At 41.9% G+C, this 21412-nt stretch overlaps 1 protein-coding gene across 1 annotated transcript in view; it reads right to left on the reverse strand.

The window, feature by feature from the left end:
* The window catches only part of SYNE2 (spectrin repeat containing nuclear envelope protein 2), a 3814665-nt gene that overhangs the window by 2431645 nt on the left and 1361608 nt on the right, over positions 1 to 21412 (reverse strand). The window contains exon 39 of the mRNA XM_044073561.1: positions 2693 to 2829. Within this exon, the coding sequence (XP_043929496.1) occupies positions 2693 to 2829 (137 nt within the window). The remainder of the gene's footprint in view (positions 1 to 2692; positions 2830 to 21412) is intronic.

Here is a 21412-nt window from a genome sequence, read left to right on the forward strand (position 1 = left end):
AGGGAATGACTATTATTTTGTTGTACTATTAGCACTGGTAGTAGGGAATGACTATTATTTTGTTGTACTATTAACACTGGTAGTAGGGAATGACTATTATTTTGTTGTACTATCAGCACTGGTAGTAAGGAATGACCATTATTTTGTTGTACTATCAGCACTGGTAGTAGGGAATGACTATTATTTTGTTGTACTATTAGCACTGGTAGTAGGGAATGACTATTATTTTGTTGTACTATTAGCACTGGTAGTAGGGAATGACTATTATTTTGTTGTACTATTAGCACTGGTAGTAGGGAATGACTATTATTTTGTTGTACTATTAGCACTGGTAGTAGGGAATGACTATTATTTTGTTGTACTATTAGCACTGGTAGTAGGGAATGACCATTATTTTGTTGTACTATTAGCACTGGTAGTAGGGAATGACTATTATTTTGTTGTACTATTAGCACTGGTAGTAGGGAATGACTATTATTTTGTTGTACTATTAGCACTGGTAGTAGGGAATGACTATTATTTTGTTGTACTATCAGCACTGACCATTATTTTGTTGTACTATTAGCACTGGTAGTAGGGAATGACTATTATTTTGTTGTACTATTAGCACTGGTAGTAGGGAATGACCATTATTTTGTTGTACTATTAGCACTGGTAGTAGGGAATGACTATTACTTTGTTGTACTATTAGCACTGGTAGTAGGGAATGACTATTATTTTGTTGTACTATTAGCACTGGTAGTAGGGAATGACTATTATTTTGTTGTACTATTAGCACTGGTAGTAGGGAATGACTATTATTTTGTTGTACTATTAGCACTGGTAGTAGGGAATGACTATTATTTTGTTGTACTATTAACACTGGTAGTAGGGAATGACTATTATTTTGTTGTACTATCAGCACTGGTAGTAGGGAATGACCATTATTTTGTTGTACTATTAGCACTGGTAGTAGGGAATGACTATTATTTTGTTGTACTATTAGCACTGGTAGTAGGGAATGACTATTATTTTGTTGTACTATTAGCACTGGTAGTAGGGAATGACTATTATTTTGTTGTACTATCAGCACTGACCATTATTTTGTTGTACTATTAGCACTGGTAGTAGGGAATGACCATTATTTTGTTGTACTATTAGCACTGGTAGTAGGGAATGACTATTATTTTGTTGTACTATCAGCACTGGTAGTAGTGGAATGACCATTATTTTGTTGTACTATTAGCACTGGTAGTAGGGAATGACCATTATTTTGTTGTACTATTAGCACTGGTAGTAGGAAATGACTATTATTTTGTTGTACTATCAGAGCTTGTAGTAGGGAATGACTATTATTTTTGCTGTACTATCAACGATAGTAGTAGGGAATGACTGCTATTTTTACTGTACTATCAGCGATAGTAGTAGGGAATTACTTATTTTGCTGTACTATCAGCACTGGTAGTAGGGAATGACTATTATTTTGCTGGACTCTTAGCACTGGTAGTGGGGAATGACTATTTTGCTGTACTATCAGCGCAGGTAACAGGGAATGACTATTTTGCTGTACTATCAGCTCTGGTAGTAGGGAATGACTATTATTTTGTACTATTAGCAATGGTAGTAGGGAATGACCATTATTTTGTTGTACTATTAGCACTGGTAGTAGGGAATGACTATTATTTTGTAGTACTATCAGCGCTGGTAGTAGGGAATGACTATTATTTTGTTGTACTATTAGCACTGGTAGTAGGGAATGACTATTACTTTGTTGTACTATTAGCACTGGTAGTAGGGAATGACTATTATTTTGCTGAACTATCAGCACTGGTAGTAGGGAATGGCCATTATTTTGTTGTACTATTAGCATTGGTAGTAGGGAATGACTATTACTTTTTTGTACTATTAGCACTGGTAGTAGGGAATGACTATTATTTTGCTGTACTATTAGCGCTGTTAGTAGGGAATGACTATTTTGCTGTACTATCAGTGCTGGTAGTAGGGATTGACTATTATTTTGCTGTACTATCAGCATTGTTAGTAGGGAATGACTATTATTTTGTTGTACTATTAGCACTGGTAGTAGGGAATGACTATTACTTTGTTGTACTATTAGCACTGGTAGTAGGGAATGACTATTATTTAGCTGTACTATTAGTGCTGTTAGTAGGGAATGGCTATTTTGCTGAACTATCAGCACTGGTAGTAGGGAATGACTATTATTTTGTTGTACTATTAGCACTGGTAGTAGGGAATGACTATTACGTTGTTGTACTATTAGCACTGGTAGTAGGGAATGACTATTATTTTGCTGTACTATTAGCGCTGTTAGTAGGGAATGACTATTTTGCTGTACTATCAGCACTGGTAGTAGGGATTGACTATTATTTTGTTGTACTATTAGCACTGGTAGTAGGGAATGACTATTACTTTGTTGTACTATTAGCACTGGTAGTAGGGAATGACTATTATTTTGCTGAACTATCAGCACTGGTAGGAGGGCATGACTATTATTTTCTTGAACTCTCAACTATTACTTTGCTGTCCTGCATATGCTACAGGTTACAAGGATTTCAAGAAATATCTGCAAAAACAGAAGTCTCCCCACGTGTAATATGACAAGCTGCACAAAGCATTTAAGTTTATCCACGATAGTTTTAAAATAATTCATAAAATACCACAGATTATAAAAAAGTGAAAGCTAGTGGGGTACCTCCTGCAGTTTTGGATCATTGTAGAAACTTCAGTAGGCATGACCTCAGATCCAGGCTGGAAATTGCTACTGTCCAGTAGGTGACTTATAAGGTCTTCCAACCGATGCAAAGATGTCAGTAAACTGTGCCTGATATCCTAGAATTAAAAGAAGACAGAATCATACATACTTTAATAAGCAGATAGCTATTTTATGAATCATAGACATTTATAAATACATAACCACTAAAAACACCAAGTAAAAATCTCCATCAATGCATTTCTAATCTATAAAAATATGAACAAATACAATAGATTAGATTGAGTACTGTAGATTGGGGTAGGTTAATACTAAGATGTAAAATTAGGTCTAAAAGGTAGACAGTAATTCAGAAATGAAGCATGAAACAGAGTCCTCATGAATAATTAATTAGCTAATTTGGTATGTTTTACATCAACCCTAGCAGAGTGACATTAACATAATGTCAGACTTAACGATGGACATCTATTGCTTTAAAAAGGGAAGAAAACTACATCAGTATTACCTACTATCCATAGATCTTTTCAAAGCTGCTGAATGATTCTGTATGCACTAGGTGAAGAAAAGTGCACCTAGCTCACCACAAACATGCAGCACTAAGCCCTAGCTCACCACAAACATGCAGCACTAAGCCCTAGCTCACCACAAACATGCAGCACTAAGCCCTAGCTCACCACAAACATGCAGCACTAAGCTGTGCAGCTCAGCACTGTAGATAAGAGGCAGAACTATGATTCAGAACTGGAAAGGCTACTCAAGTTCCACGCAAAGTGCACTTGCATAAAATACGCATTTTATTTATTGATGACAGCCATTACTGCCTGCAGTTAGCCACAAGTACATTTTGAGGCCAAAACATGTAGCTAAGCACTTTTTTAAATATCACATATGGGCATAAAAAGGTATTTTTGTGACATATTTCATTATTGCTGTATTGAAACCAGAATATCACACCAATCCAGAATATGTTTTCTTCAGTTTGTCAAATGTTACAGTATATATGTTTGACAGTCCAGGTGCCTTTGTAAATGAAGTACAAGTCACTGCTGTAAAACATGATTAAAACTTTCATTAAGCTAGAGTTGCAGTAGTTTGCCTTTGCAAAGGTCAGATCTTATCTGATGACTGTCATATACTTCTTCAAAAGGGTCACACAAACTGCTGACAGCAGTCATGCTGTTCACATCGTGTACTTTGTCTGAGCCAAGGCATTTGGCACTATCCCACATGCTAGCATAGTTAGCAAACTTACATGGGTCTCTAGTGGCATGGAAGGCAAGGTCCTAGATGCCCTCTGAGGAGTTTATAAGCTCCTGAATACAGTGCTTCTAGACTTTTTGGCAACTTAAGAGATTTTAAGCCAGTAATTTTCTTAGTTAGGAACCTCTGGGGTCTTTCTAATTATTTAATAAGTACATCCCAAATGGGGTATATTTATTAAATAATTGGCATACACATACAACAAGCACGCTGCTCCAGAACATAGTGGTATATGCACAACAAGAATATAGATGTGTACTGCATGACACGACACTATTCACTATAGTAACAGGAGCCCGAAAACTCAAGTCAGGGCTAGGTGATATTGTATACGGCTGAGCACTGAGTGGTGACAGTAACATGGCTCCACAAGTGAAAACATTACTAATGTCAAGCACCAACATGCCCCACTGACCCAGAAATACATACCTTACTAATGTCAAGCACCAACACACCCAAATGACCCATAAACACATACATTACTAGCATCAAGCACCAACACACCCCCACTGACCGATAAATACATTCATTACTAACGTCAAGCACCAACACACCCCTACTGACTGATAAATGCATACATTACTAGTGTCAAGCACCAACACACCCCCACTGACCGATAAATACATACAATACTAGAGTCAAGCACCAACACAATCCCACTGACCCATAAATACATACATTACTAGTGTCAAGCCCCAACACACCCCCACTTACCCATGAATGCATACATTATTAGTGTCAAGCACCAACACAGCCCCACTGTAGTGTCAGGCACCAACACCCCCCAATTACCCATGAATATATACATTACTAGTGTCAAGAACCAACACCCCCCCCACTGACCTATGAATACATACATTACTAGTGTCAAGCACCAACACACCCCCACTGACTGATAAATACATACATTACTAGTGTTAAGCACCAACACACCCCCACTGACCGATAAATACATACATTACTAGTATCAAGCACCAACACACCCCCACTGTAGAGTCAAGCACCAACACCTCCCCAATGAGCCATGAATATATACATTACTAGTGTCAAGTACCAACACCCTCTCCACTGACCTATGAATAGATACATTACTACTGCCAAGAACCAACACACCCCACTGACTGATAAATACATACATTACTAGTGTCAAGCACCAACACAACCCCACTGACATATAAATATATACATTACTAGCGTTAAGCACCAACACACCCCCACTGACTGATAAATACATACATTACTAGTGTCAAGCACCAACACACCCCCACTGACTCATGAATGCATACATTACTAGTGTCAAGCACCAACACACCCCACTGTAGTGTCAAGCACCAACACCCCCAATGACCCATGAATACATACATTACTAGTGTCAAGCACCAACACCCCCCACTGACCTATGAATACCTAAATTACTAGAGTCGAGCACCAACACACCACCACTGACCCATGAATACATAAATCACTAGCGTCAAGCACCAACACACCCCATTGACCCATAAATATATACATTACTAGCATCAAGCACCAACACCCCCTCCTACTCACCCATGAATATATATAAATTATTAGTATCAAGCACCAACACACCACTACTGACGGATAAATACATACATTACTAGTGTCAAACACCAACACCCCCCACTGACCGATAAATACATACATTACTAGTGTCAAGCACCAACATAACCCCACTGACCCATAAATATATACATTACTAGTGTCACGCACCAACACAGCCCCACAGACCGATAAATACATACATTACTAGTGTCAAGCACCAACATAACCCCACTGACCCATAAATATATACATTACTAGTTGTCACGCACCAACACACCCCACTGTAGTGTCAAGCACCAACACCCCCAATGACCCATGAATACATACATTACTAGTGTCAAGCAGCAACATCCCCCACTGACCTATGAATACCTAAATTACTAGATTTGAGCACCAACACACCACCACTGACCCATGAATACATAAATCACTAGCGTCAAGCACCAACACACCCCATTGACCCATAAATATATACATTACTAGCATCAAGCACCAGCACCCTCTCCTACTCACCCATGAATATATATATAAATTATTAGTATCAAGCACCAACACACCACCACTGATGGATAAATACATACATTACTAGTGCCAAACACCAACACCCCCACTGACCGATAAATACATACATTACTAGTGTCAAGCACCAACATAACCCCACCGACCCATAAATATATACATTACTAGTGTCACGCACCAACACACCCCCACAGACCGATAAATACATACATTACTAGTGTCAAGCACCAACATAACCCCACTGACCCATAAATATATACATTACTAGTGTCACGCACCAACACACCCCCACAGACCGATAAATACATACATTACTAACATCAAGCATCAACACACCCCCCACTGACCCATGAATGCATACATTACTAGTGTCACGCACCAACACACCCCCACTAACCGATAAATACATACATTACTAGTGTCACGCACCAACACACCCCCACAGACCGATAAATACATACATTACTAATGTCAAGCACCAACATAACCCCACTGACCCATAAATATATACATTACTAGTGTCACACACCAACACACCCCCACTAACTGATAAATACATACATTACTAGCATCAAGCACCAACACACCCCCACTGACCCATGAATGCATACATTCCTAGTGTCACACACCAACACACCCCCAATGACTGATAAATACATACATTACTAGTGTCAATCATCAACCCCCCCCCCCCACTGACCGATAAATACATACATTACTAGTGTGAAGCACCAACACAAACTCCACTGACCCATAAATATATACATTACTAGTGTCGAGCACCAACACATGCCCACTGTAGTGTCAAGCACCAACACCCCCCCCAATGACCCAGGAATATATACATTACTAGTGTCAAGCTCCAATACACCCCCAATGGCCGATAAATACATACATTACTAGTGTCAAGCACCAACACAACCCCACTGACCCATAAATATATACATTACTAGTGTCAAGCACCAACACACCCTCACTGCCCAATAAATACATACATTACTAGTGTCAAGCACCAACACACTCTCACTGCCCAATAAATACATACATTACTAGTGTCAAGCACCAACATAACCCCACTGACCCATAAATATATACATTACTAGTGTCAAACACCAACACACCCCCACTGACTGAGAAATACATACATTACTAGTTCATAGGTAGGTACTAGGCGATCGGCCCAAGGGCCTAAGTAAGCCTAGTCAACAAAGTTCCCTGGCTTATGCCAACCCAAGAAAGTTAATTTCCTGTGCCCCTGTCAAGCAGAGCCACAGAAGTGATCCCCGGTGTGTATTTCCTATTTCCCATCCACTCATCAAGATTTTTCTTGAAGAGTGTTAATGAAGAACTTTGCTTGACATAGATGGGTAGCTTGTTCCAGAGTATGGGAAGTCTCTGGGACAGGAATTTATCCCTCCAGCAAGTCCTGTTTATTGTGGTGACAAGATTTAGGTCCCTAGAGCGTGTAGCTCAGAGGGATTGGGATTTCTTCAGGTGTAACATGTCCAACAGCTCTGGGTTTGACATAGCTTTATATGTTAGGCAGAGATCACCTCGGAGTAGGCGATATGCTACGGAGTAAAGCTGGAGTTTTTTGAGACGATCAGTGTAGGGCATCCATTTGAGGCCAGTAATCCTCTTTGTGAGATACTTCTGTGGCCTTTCCAGCTGCTGCAGATGTCTTGTGTGGTACATGCCAAATGGGGTGTCATACTCTATAATGGGTCTAATGAGTGTCGAGTAGAGGGGAACAATGACCTCTTTTTTCCTGGATGACAACCCTTTTGTGATGAAGTGTGCCATGCAGAAGGATTTCATGACTACTGTGGCAATGTGTCTCATCACACATTTCGTGTTAAGAAGACTGCCACCTATGTGGTAGTTCATGGGTACAGAGTTTTTACCAAAGGGGATTACAATGCACTTTTTGGCATTGAGCGTGAGGCCATTGCTCGGACACCAGGCATCTGTCTCAGTGAGGCCCTTCTGTAGGATGTCCACATCATTTGGGGACTCTACTATAGCTATTAGTTTGCAGTCATCTGCGAACTTCGTTAGTCAGAAGCCTTCTGTGTTAGCCTGTACTTCAGAGAAGTAGATACCAAACAGGAGAGGCCCCAGGACTGAACCCTGTGGTACTCCACTTGTCACTGGTTTGAAGTCAGATTTGGAGTCTGTAACTTTTACAGTGTGGATTCTGTCAGTGAGCCTGTTGGCAACCCATCTTGTGACATAGGAATTTATACCTAGTTTAGTGAGTTTAGCTATAATTCCAGAATGGGGGATGGTGCCAAAAGCCTTGGCAAGGTCAAAGTAGGCTGTGTGAACCATCTTACCCTCGTCTACGGCTTTAGTGATTGCCTCAAAGAAGTCGACCAGGTTCAGGAGGCATGATCTACCTTTCACAAACCTGAACTGGGTGGGGTCCAGAGTTTGGAGGTTACCAATGTCTTTGTTTATGAATACCTTGATGATACATTCCATGGCCTTGCAGATCAGGCTCGTCAGGCTAATAGGGCGAAAGTTCCCAGGATCAGTGGTGGCTCCCCCTTTGTGGAGTGGGATAACTGTTGCTGTGCTCCATTCAGTGGGCACAAAGCCTGACATGAGACTATGATTGAACATGGTGCTTAAGTGGGGAGCCAGTTTGTTCTGAAGTTTGTGTAAAACGCAGTCTGGGATGTTGTCTGGTCCCATGGATGCTGTGTTTTTGGCTTTAGAGAGTGCTGTTTTTACCTGTGAAGTTGTGATTACAGGGACTCTGCATTCTTCCTGTATAGATATGGGCCCTTTAGGGGGTGCGAGAAAAGAGGAGTGGGAATCCTGGGGCATGGTAGGGGATCTGTAGCAAGCTAAAATTTGGACTGCAGTTTTGCCCAGAGTTAGTTGCACTTGGATAACCTCGGATGCATTATGCTGAGCAACTAGCCTGGAGGTGTGGATATCCTTAATGAATATGGAAACATCTCTGCCTTTGGTGTTCCGGTCCAGGTTAGATGGCCGAAAAGTGTGGTATGACTTATAGCCTGGTAATGCAGGGATGCTCTCTGCAGCCTTGAACCAGGTCTCAGTCACTGCACAGACGTCGATGTTCTCTATTTTAAGGAGTGCCTCAAGTGAGTGCATTTTGAGATTTAGACTTCTAGCATTGAGTAGCATTACCTCAGTTATTGCTTGTCTGCTCCTGTTATGGTGGTGAATCTGTCATTTGAACCTTGCCTAAAAAAGGCACTATAGGGGCGGCAAGAGTCTTTGCCAGTATCCGGAATCCCAGGGGTGACAGGTGCAGGCCAGCTCTGGCAAAGCATTGTGGTCTGTCGACCATGTCATCCCAGGCAGACAGATACTGGATCTCCTTAGAATGACACCAGAAGCTTAGCCAATTGGTGAAGTCAATCATTTTGTCCTTGTACTGCAGTATCATTCTGGGCAATGGCAGGATGCTACTCAGGGCTAGGGTCATACCTGCCTGGGCTACAAGATTGGAGAGTTCTTCCATGTCTCTTTTCATGCAGTCCAGGGATGTACATCTCAGGTCATTCACTCCAACATGGACAATCACAGAGTCATATTTTTATTTGTTGTGCAGTGACCTGACTTCGTGGGTTATGTGGCAGATCCTGGCACCTGACAGGCAGCTGACAGTGACATTCTCCTTGTTTAGCCTTGCGAGTGGGACATCAGTGTGCCTGACTATAGAGTCACCTATGACTAGTGTGTTGGGTGCGTTGTTTTGCCTTACGGGCTGTGGTGGAGTGGCACACTGAGTCTGTGGGCTGTGTGTCATTTGGGTTGTGTTAGTGGTGGGAGGTTGCTTGCGTTTCTGCTTTGGAGGTCTCTGTTGCTTCAGCAGATTATTATTGAGAGCCTCCATGAATGCTTTTGTGATTCTATGTGTGGATTTTGGTGGTGTACGTTTAGTGGGACTATGTGATGAGTGTGGTGTGGTGCAAGTGTTTACCTTCTCTTGACTATCAAGTTCAGTCTTGGTTGGAGAGAGCTTTACCTCCAGTTTGGGTAGATAAGTGCATCTCTCACAGGTTGTAGTGTTGGGTGGTAGGAGGAGAGGGCTGTCTGTGTACATGAGGCAATTGCTACATTGCCCCAAGATGCCCAGATTCATCAGATAGACAGGACAAAACACTGGGAGATGACCCTTGGACATGCCTGAATAAAAAACTATTTTCCTCTAGACAAGTGAGGAAAGTAAGTACCAAAACTGTTTTCCTCTAGATAATGAGGAAGGTCGAGTGTTGTAGTAATTAGTAGTTTATTTAGTGCTTACAACAAGTTCTGTACAACTGCTGAGCACAGATACGCAAATTCAAGTGCTAAAACTAAGAATCTGTATCTGGATCTTGTTGTAGATAGGCTACCTAGTGCTTACCACTCCCACTGATAAACTAGAAGGCTTCCCTCCAACACAGAAAGGCTTGGGGGCACAGAAGCTTACAAACAGTCCTGGATACAGCAAATCTGTACCTGGACTAAACTAGTTACAGGGAAGGTGGGAAACAAGCGCAAATGCAGGCTTTTAAACCAGAAAGTTGAAAGAGATGAAAAACTGCCCAAAATGGCCAATAAACTACAATTTCTGGGCCATAAACCACTCGTGTGGTAGATAGGCTACCCTGTGCTTACCACTCCCACTGATAAGCTAGAAGGCTTCCCTCCAACACAGAAATGCTTGGGGCACAGAAGCTTACAAACAGTTCTGGATACAGCAAATCTGTTTCTGGATTAGACTACTTACAGGAAAGGCAGAAAACAAGCTTGGAATTTTTATACATATATATATATATAATTTTTTTTTTAGTGTCAAGCACCAACACAACTCCACTGTCGCATGAATGCATACATTAGTGTCAAGTACCAACACAATCCCACTCCACTGACCCATAAATATATGCATTACTAGCGTCAAGCACCTACACAACCCCACTGACTGATAAATACATACATTACCAGTGTCAAACACCAACACAACCCCACTGACTGATAAATACATACATTACCAGTGTCAAACACCAACACAACCCCACTGACCCATAAATATATACATTACTAGTTGTTACGACTGACAGAGAAGGGTAAAGGCTGCCAGCCTAGCCAGATAGAATTTTACAGATAATTCTGTCATTTGCAAATATAAATGTAAACAAATGCTGTTACAAAAATGTGGCAACAGTGCTCTCTTCTGACCCTGTAAAAGCATGTGGTGACACTTTAAAGTGGACAGTGGTGCTGAAAAGTCTAGATGAAGAAATTATTTCTATTGTTTTAACCAAGAGTTAAATAAATTGCTAGATTTAAACATGCAAATGTATTTTTATTGCTCTGTTCCTAACCAGCTGCAAGATAACAAAAGGGAGATGTTAAGAATGTAAATGTAGTTAATGTGTAGCGGGAGAATACCGGAAAGTGTAAAAAATGATGTAATATTTTAGCAGAACAGCAGTTTCAATTTAAACAGTGAGAACCAGAGATTATTAAGCATTTTTGTCTGATCATCCAACTTACAGCACTCTGCCTGTTGTCTTATGTAAGTTATCTTAGACTTGTGTTTTCTTTTAGAGAGCTAGAAATTAGAAAGTTTAGACTAAGTGTTTTTCTGTGATGTCAGAAATGTACTACTGATTTATTTTAAGTATTTCTGTGTGATCTCTGAACTTTTGACTAGCACTGACTGTGTAGTACAAAGTACTGTCTTGTGGTTTAAATTATTTATTATTAAATATTTTAAAACCCTTTAACTGTGGTGGGTTTGTGTAGAGATAAGTTAAGCTCTAGAGTACACTGCATACTTATAGAGTTTACTGTACATAGTCACTGTAATAAGCCTTGACTGATTAGTCACACTTACCAATTGGATAATAATATTACACAGTAATAATTGTACACCATTTCAAGGGGCTTTGGGTAGCTGATAATATTAGCTGGGTAGTGCCAGCCAGTTCTACCGTATAGTTTGGGTAAAAGGGGCAAAGCTGGAGAACCTGTGCCAGCCTTCCCCAGAAGTGTCTGTGTGGTTGTATAACCTCTTATCTCAAAGTGTGTGTGTGTGTGTGTGTGTGTGTGTGTGTGTGTGTGTGTGTGTGTGTGTGTGTCAGCTACTTGGACAGGGACACGAAGCAGTGGTTGGACAGAGAGGGTGCTGCAGATTTTAGCTTGCCCAGCTAGGCTGAGATCTGGACCCTATAGCTGTGTCAGTGAGGAGTCTTACTGGGGACCTGGGGAGCAAGGGAACGACCAGCCCTGGAATGACTGTGATTTCTGTGTGCTCTTAAGGGAAATTGCACTTTACTGTGTGTATTTGTTATCCTTTCCTCATATATGAGACGCCCTCTCTGGTGCTAGTGGTGAGGATTGAGGCTCCTTGATTGCTAGGCCAAAGCACAGGCGTCACACTAGTGTCAAGCACCAACACACCCCCACTGGCAAATAAATACATACATTACTAGTGTCAAGAACCAACACAACCCCATTGACCCATGAATGCATACATTACTAGCGTCAAGCACCAACACACCCCCACTGAACGATAAATACATACATTACTAGTGACAACCGCCAACACCCCCCCCACTGAAAGATAAATACATACATTACTAGTGACAAGCACCAACACACCCCCAATGACCAATGAATACATACATTATTAGTATCAAGCAACAACACCCCCCCACTGCAGTGTCAAGCACCAACATCCCCCAATGACCCATGAATATATACATTACTAGTGTCAGGCACCAACACACCCCCACTGACTGATAAATACATACATTACTAGTGTCAAGTACCAAAACACCCGCACAGACCCATGAATACATAAATCACTAGCGTCAGGCACCAAAACACCCCAGTGACCCATAAATATATACATTACTAGTGTCAAGCACCAACACACCCACACTGACCAAAAATATATACATTACTAGTGTCAAGCACCAACACACCTCCACTGACCGATACATACATACATTACTAGCGTCAAGCACCAACACCCCCCCCACAGATGGATAAATACATACATTACTAGGGTTAAGCACCAGCACAACCCCACAGACCCATGAATGCATACATTACTAGTGTCAAGCACCAACACCCCCCACTGACCAATAAATACATACATTACTAGTGTCAAGCACCAACATATCCCCACTGACCAATAAATACATACATTACTAGTGTGAAGCACCAACACAACCCCACTAACCCATAAATAGCTACATTACTAGTGACAAGCACCAACACACCCCCACTGTAGTGTCAAGCACCAACACCCCCCCAATGACCCATGAATATATACATTACTAGGGTCAAGCACTAACAACCCCCCCACGACTTATGAATACATACACTACTAGTGTCAAGCACCAACACACCACCACTGACCGATAAATACATACATTACTAGCGTCAAGTGCCAACACACCCCCACTGATCAATAAATACATACATTACTAGCGTAAAGCACCAACACCCCCCCCCCACTGACAGATAAATACATACATTACTAGTGTCAAGCACCAACACAACCCCACTGACCCATGAATGCATACATTACTAGTGTAAAGCACCAACACACCCCCACTGTAGTGTCAAGCAACAACACCCCCCAATGACCCATGAATATATACATTACAAGTGTCAAGCACTAACACCCCCTCCACTACCTATGAATACATACATTACTAGTGTCAAGCACCAACACACCACCACTGACCGATAAATACATACATTACTAGTGTCAAGCAGCAACACAACCTCACTGACCGATAAATATAAAAATGACTAGCATCAAGCACCAACACAACCCCAATGACCTATGAATACATACATTATTAGTATCAAGCAACAACACACCCCCACTGCAGTGTCAAGCACCAACATCCCCCAATGACCCATGAATATATACATTACTAGTGTCAGGCACCAACACACCCCCACTGACTGATAAATACATACATTACTAGTGCCAAGCACCAACACAACCCCACTGAATGATAAATACATACATTACTAGTGCCAAGCACCAACACACCCCAATGACCAATGAATACATATATTATTAGTATCAAGCAACAACACCCCCCCACTGCAGTGTCAAGCACCAACATCCCCCAATGACCCATGAATATATAAATTACTAGTGTCAAGCACCAACACATGCCACCGACCCATAAATATATACATTACTAGTGTCAAGCACCAACACACCACCACTGACCGATAAATACATACATTACTAGTGTCAAGCAGCAACACAACCTCACTGACCGATAAATATAAAAATGACTAGCATCAAGCACCAACACAACCCCAATGACCTATGAATGCATACATTATTAGTATCAAGCAATAACACACCCCCACTGCAGTGTCAAGCACCAACATCCCCCAATGACCCATGAATATATACATTACTAGCATCAAACACCAACACACCCCCACTGACTGATAAATACATACATTACTTGTGTCAAGCACCAACACACCCCTACTGACCCATGAATACATAAATCACTAGTGTCAAGCACCAACACATGCCACCGACCCATAAATATATACATTACTAGCGTCAAGCACCAACACATCCCTACTGACCAAAAAATATATAGATTACAAGCACCAACACAACCCCACTAACCCATGAATACATACATTATTAGTATCAAGCACCAACACACCCCCACTGTAGTGTCAAGCACCAACACCCCCAATGACCCATGAATATATACATTACTATTGTCAAGCACCAATACCCCCCACTGAACTATGAATACATACATTACAAGTGCCAAGCACCAACACACCCCTACTGACCGATAAATACATAAATTACTAGTGTCAAGCACCAACACAACCCCACTGACCAATGAAGGCATACATTACTAGCATCAAGAACCAACACCCCCAATGACGCATCAATACATACACTACTAGTGTCAAGCACCAGCACCCCCCCCCACTAACCTATGAATACATACATTACTAGTGTCAAGCACCAACACACCACCACTGACCGATAAATACATACATTACTAGTGTGAAGCACCAACACATCCCCACTGTATTGTCAAGCACCAACACCCCCCAATGATCCATGAATATATATATTACTAATGTTAAGCACCAACACAACCCTATTGACCTGAGAATATATGCATTACTAGTGTCAAGCACCAACACCCCCCCCCATTGACCTATGAATAAATACATAACTAGTGTTAAGCACAACACACCACCACTGACCGATAAACAAGTACATTACTACTATCTAGCACCGACACACTCCCACTGTAGTGTCAAGCACCAACACCCCCCAATGACCCATGAATACATACATTACTAGTGTCAAACACCAACACCCCCCGCTGACCTATGAATACATACATTACTAGTGTCAAGCACCAACACCCCCCAAAGACCCATGAATATATAAATTACGAGTGTCAAGCATCAACACCCCCCCCACTGACATATGAATGCATACATTACTAATGTCAAGCCCCAACACACCTAACTGACCCATAAACACATACATTACTAGCGTCAAGCACCAACACACCTCCACTGACCCAAGAATGCATACATTACTAGTGTAAAGCACAAACACACCCCCACTGTAGTGTCAAACACCAACACCCCCCCAATGACCCATGAATATATAAATTACTAGTGTCAAGCACGAACACCCCACCACTGACCGATAAATACATACATTACTAGTGTCAAGCACCAACACACCAGCACTGACCCATGAATACATAAATCACTAGCGTCATGCACCAACACACCCCAGCTGACCCATAAACACATACATTACTAGCGTTAAGCACCAACACACCCCTACTGACCGATAAATACATACATTACTACTGTCAAGCACTAAAACATCACCACTGACCCATGAACACATAAATCACGAACGTCAAACACCAACACACCCCACTGACCCATAAATATATATATTACTAATGTCAAGCACAAGCACCCCCCAATGATGCATGAACATATACATTACTACTGTCAAGCACCAACATCTGCCCACTGACCGATAAATATATACATTACTAGTGTCAAGCACCAACACACTCCCCACTGTAACGTCAAGCACCAACACCCCCAATGAACCATGAATATATACATTACTAGTGTCAAGCACCAAACACCCCCACAGACCAATGAATACATAAAATCACTAGCGTCAAGCACAAACACACCCCACTGATCCATAAATATATACATTACTAGCATCAAGCACCAACACACCCTCACTGACCGATAAATACATACATTACTAGTGTCAAGCACCAACACACCCCCACTGACCCATGAATGCATACATTATTAGTGTCATGCACCAACACCCCCCTAATGACCCCTGAAAATATACATTACTAGTGTCAAGCACCAACACACCCCCACTGACCGATAAATATATACATTACTAGTGTCAAGCACCAACACACTCCCACTGTAACGTCAAGCACCAACATCCCCAATGAACCATGAATATATACATTACTAGTGTCAAGCACCAAACACCCCCACAGACCCATGAATACATAAAATCACTAGCGTCAAGCACAAACACAACCCACTGATTCATAAATATATACATTACTAGCGTCAAGCACCAACACACCCTCACTGACCGATAAATACATACATTACTAGTGTCAAGCACCAACACACCCCCACTGACCCATGAATGAATACATTATTAGTGTCATGCACCAACACCCCCCAATGACCCCTGAATATATACATTACTAGTGTCATGCACCAAAACCCCCCCACTGACCTATGAATACATACATTACAAATGTCAAACACCAACACACCCAACTGACCCATAAACACATACATTACTAGCGTCAGGCACCAACACATCCCCACTGACCGTAAAATGCATACATTACTAGCGTGAAGCACCAACACACCCCCAAGGACCGATAAATACATACATTACTAGCGCCAAGCACCAACACACACCCCCACTGACTGATAAATACATACACTAGTGTCAAGCAGCAACACACCTCCACTGACCGATAAATACATACATTACTAGCGTCAAGCACCAACACCCCCCACTGACCGATAAATACATAAATCACTAGCGTCAAGCACCAACGCACTCCACTGACCCATAAACACATACATTACTAGCGTCAAGCACTAGCGTCAAGCACCAACACCCCCCACTGACCCATGAATACATAAATCACTAGCGTCAAGCACCAACACACCCCACTGACCCATAAACACATACATTACTAGTGTCAAGTGCCAACACACCCACACTGACCCATAAATATACACATTGCTAGCATCAAGCACCAACACACCCCAGTGACCCATGAATACATACATTATTGGCATCAAGCACCAACATACCCTCCATGTAGTGTCAAGCAAACACACCCCAATGACCCATGAATACATACATTAGTAGTGCCAAGCACCAAACCCCCCACTGACCTATGAATACATACATTACTAGAGTCAAGCTCCAACACACCCCCACTGACCGATAAATATATATATTATTAGTGTCAAACACCAACACCCCCAATGACCCATGAATATATACATTACCTAGAGTCAAGCACCAACACCCCACCACTGACCAATAAATACTTACATTACTAGTGTCAAGCACCAACACACCAGCACTGACCAATGAATACATACATCACTAGTATCATGCACCAACACACTCCACTGACCCATAAACACATACATTACTAGCATCAAGCACCAACACACCCCCACTGACCGATAAATACATACATTACTAGTGTCAAAAACCAACACACCCCCACTGACCTATGAATGCATACTTTACTAGTGTCAAGCACCAACCCACTCACACTGTATTGTCAAGAACCAACACCCCCAATGACTCATGAATATATACAGTAACAGTGTCAAGCACCAACACCCCCCCCACTGACCTATGAATACATACATGACTAGTGTCAAGCACCAACACACCCCCACTGACCCATAAATATATACATTCCAAGTATCAAGCACCAACACACCCCCACTGACTGATAAATACAGACATTACTAGCATCAAGCACCAACACAACCCCACTGACCCACAAATATATACATTACTAGGGGCAATCACAAACACACCCCACTGACCGATAAATACATACATTACTACCGTCAAGCACCAACACACCCCCACTGTAGTGTCAAGCAACAACACCCCACAATAACCCATGAATATATATATTACCAGTGTCATGTACCAACACCCCCAATGACCCATGAATATATACATTGCTAGTGTCAAGCACCAACACCCTGCAATGACCCACAAATATATACATTACTTGTGTCAAGCACCAACACCCCCCCCCACTGACCGATAAATACATACATAGTGTCAAGCACCAACTCACCACCACTGACCCATGAATACATAAATCACTAGTGTCAAGCACCAACACAACACACTGACTCATAAATATATACATTACTAGTGTCAAGCACCAACACCCCCTCCCACTGACCCATGAATGCATACATTATTAGTATCAAGCACCAACACACCCCCATTGACCGATAAATACATACATTACTAGAGCCAAGCACCAACACAACCCTATTGACCCATAAATATATACATTACTAGTCTCAAGCACCAACACACCTCCACTGACTGATAAATACATACATTACAAGTGTCAAGCACCAACACAACCCCACTGACCCATGAATACATACATTACTAGTGTCAAGCACCAACACACCCCCACTGACCTATGAATACATACATTACTAGTGTCAAGCACCAACACCCACCAATGACCCATGAATATATAAATTATGAGTATTAAGCACCAACACCCCCCACTGACCTATGAATGCATACATTACTAATGTCAAGCCCCAACACACCCAATTGACCCATAAATACATACATTACTAGCATCAAGCACCAACACACTCCCACTGACCGATAAATATATACGTTACTAGTGTCAAGCACTAACACACCCCCACTGTAGCATCAAGCACCAACACCCCCCAATGAACCATGAATATATACATTACTAGTGTCAAGCACCAACACACCCCCACAGACCCATGAATACATAAATCACTAGCGTCAAGCACGAACACACCCCACTGATCCATAAATATATACATTACTAGCGTCAAACACCAACACACCCCCACTGACTGATAAATACATACATTACAAGTGTCAAGCACCAACACACCCCCACTGAACCATGAATGCATACATTATTAGTGTCATGCATCAACACCACCCCAATGACCTATAAATACATACATTACTAATGTCAAGCACCAACACACCCAACTGCCCATAAACCCATACATTACTAGCATCATGCACCAACACACCCCGACTGACCGATAAATATATACATTACTAGCATGAAGCAGCAACACACCCCACTGACCGATAAATACATACATTACTAGCATCAAGCACCAACACACTCCCAATGACACATGAATACATAAATCACTAGCGTCAAGCACCAACACACCCCACTGACCCATAAACACATACATTACTAGCATCAAGCACCAACACACCCCCACTGACGGATAAATGCATACATTACTAGCGTCAAGCACCAACACCCCCCCCCACTGATCGATAAATGCATACATTACTAATGTCAAGCACCAACACACCACCACTGACCCATGAATACATAAATCACTACCGTCAAGCACCAACACAACACACTGACCAATAAATATATACATTACTAGCGTCAAGCACCAACACCCCCTCCCACTGACCCATGAATGCATACATTATTAGTATCAAGCACCAACACACCCCCACTGACCGATAAATACATACATTACTAGTGCCAAGCACCAACACAACCCCATTGACCCATAAATATATACATTACTAGTCTCAAGCCCCAACACAACCCCACTGACCCATGAATACATACATTACTAGTGTCAAGCACCAACACACGCCAGCTGACCTATGAATACACACATTGCTAGTGTCAAGCACCAACACACCACCACTGACCGATAAATACATACATTACTAGTGTCAAGCACTAACACACCAGCACTGACCCATGAATACATAAATCACTAGCGTCATGCACCAACACACCCCACTGACCCATAAACACATACATTACTAGCGTCAAGCACCAACACATCCCCACTAACCGATAAATACATACATTACTACTGTCAAGCACTAACACATCACCACTGACCCATGAATACAAAAATCACGAACGTCAAACACCAACACCCCCCCCCCACTGACCCATAAATATATATATTACTAACGTCAAGCACCAACACCCTCCAGTGACCCGTGAACATATACATTACTACTGTCAAGCACCAACATCCGCCCACTGACCTACGAATACATACATTACTAGTGTCAAGCACCAACACACTCCCACTGTAGTGTCAAGCACCAACACCCCCCCAATGACCCATGAATATATACATAAGTGTCAAACACCAACCCCCCCCCCACTAACCTACGAATACATACATTACTAGTGTCAGGCACCAACACCCCCCCATTGACCCATAAAAATATACATTTCTAGTATCAAGCACCAACAGACCCCCACTGACCGATAAATACATTACTAGCATCAAGCACCAACACACCACCACTGACTGATAAATACATACATTACTAGTGTCAAGCACCAACACAACCCCACTGACCCATAAATATATACACTACTAGCATCAAGCACCAACACACCCCGACTGACCGATAAATACATACATTACTAGCGTCAAGCACTAACACACACCCACTGACCCATGAATGCATACATTACTAGTGTCAAGCACCAACACACCCCCACTGTAGTGTCCAGCACGAACAATGACCCATGAATATATACATTACTAGTATCATGCACCAACACCCCCCAATGACCCATGAATATATACATTACTAGTGTCAAGCACCAACACATCACAACTGACCCATGAATACATAAATCACTAGCGTCAAGCACCAACACAACACACTAACCCAAAAATATATACATTACTAGCGACAAGTACCAACACCCCCTCCCACTGACCCACGAATGCATACATTATTAGTATCAAGCACCAACATACCCCCACTGACCCATAAATATATACATTACTAGCATCAATCACCAACACACCCTGACTGACTGATAAATACATACATTAATAGTGTCAAGCACTAACACACCCCAACTAACCCATGAATATATACATTACTAGTGTCAAGCACCAACACATCACAACTGACCCATGAATACATAAATCACTAGCGTCAAGCACCAACACAACACACTAACCCCG

Source organism: Protopterus annectens, chromosome 6.part0 (genome assembly GCF_019279795.1).
Source record: "Protopterus annectens isolate FY-2018-M chromosome 6.part0, PAN1.0, whole genome shotgun sequence".
Taxonomy (NCBI): Eukaryota; Metazoa; Chordata; order Ceratodontiformes; family Protopteridae; genus Protopterus; species Protopterus annectens.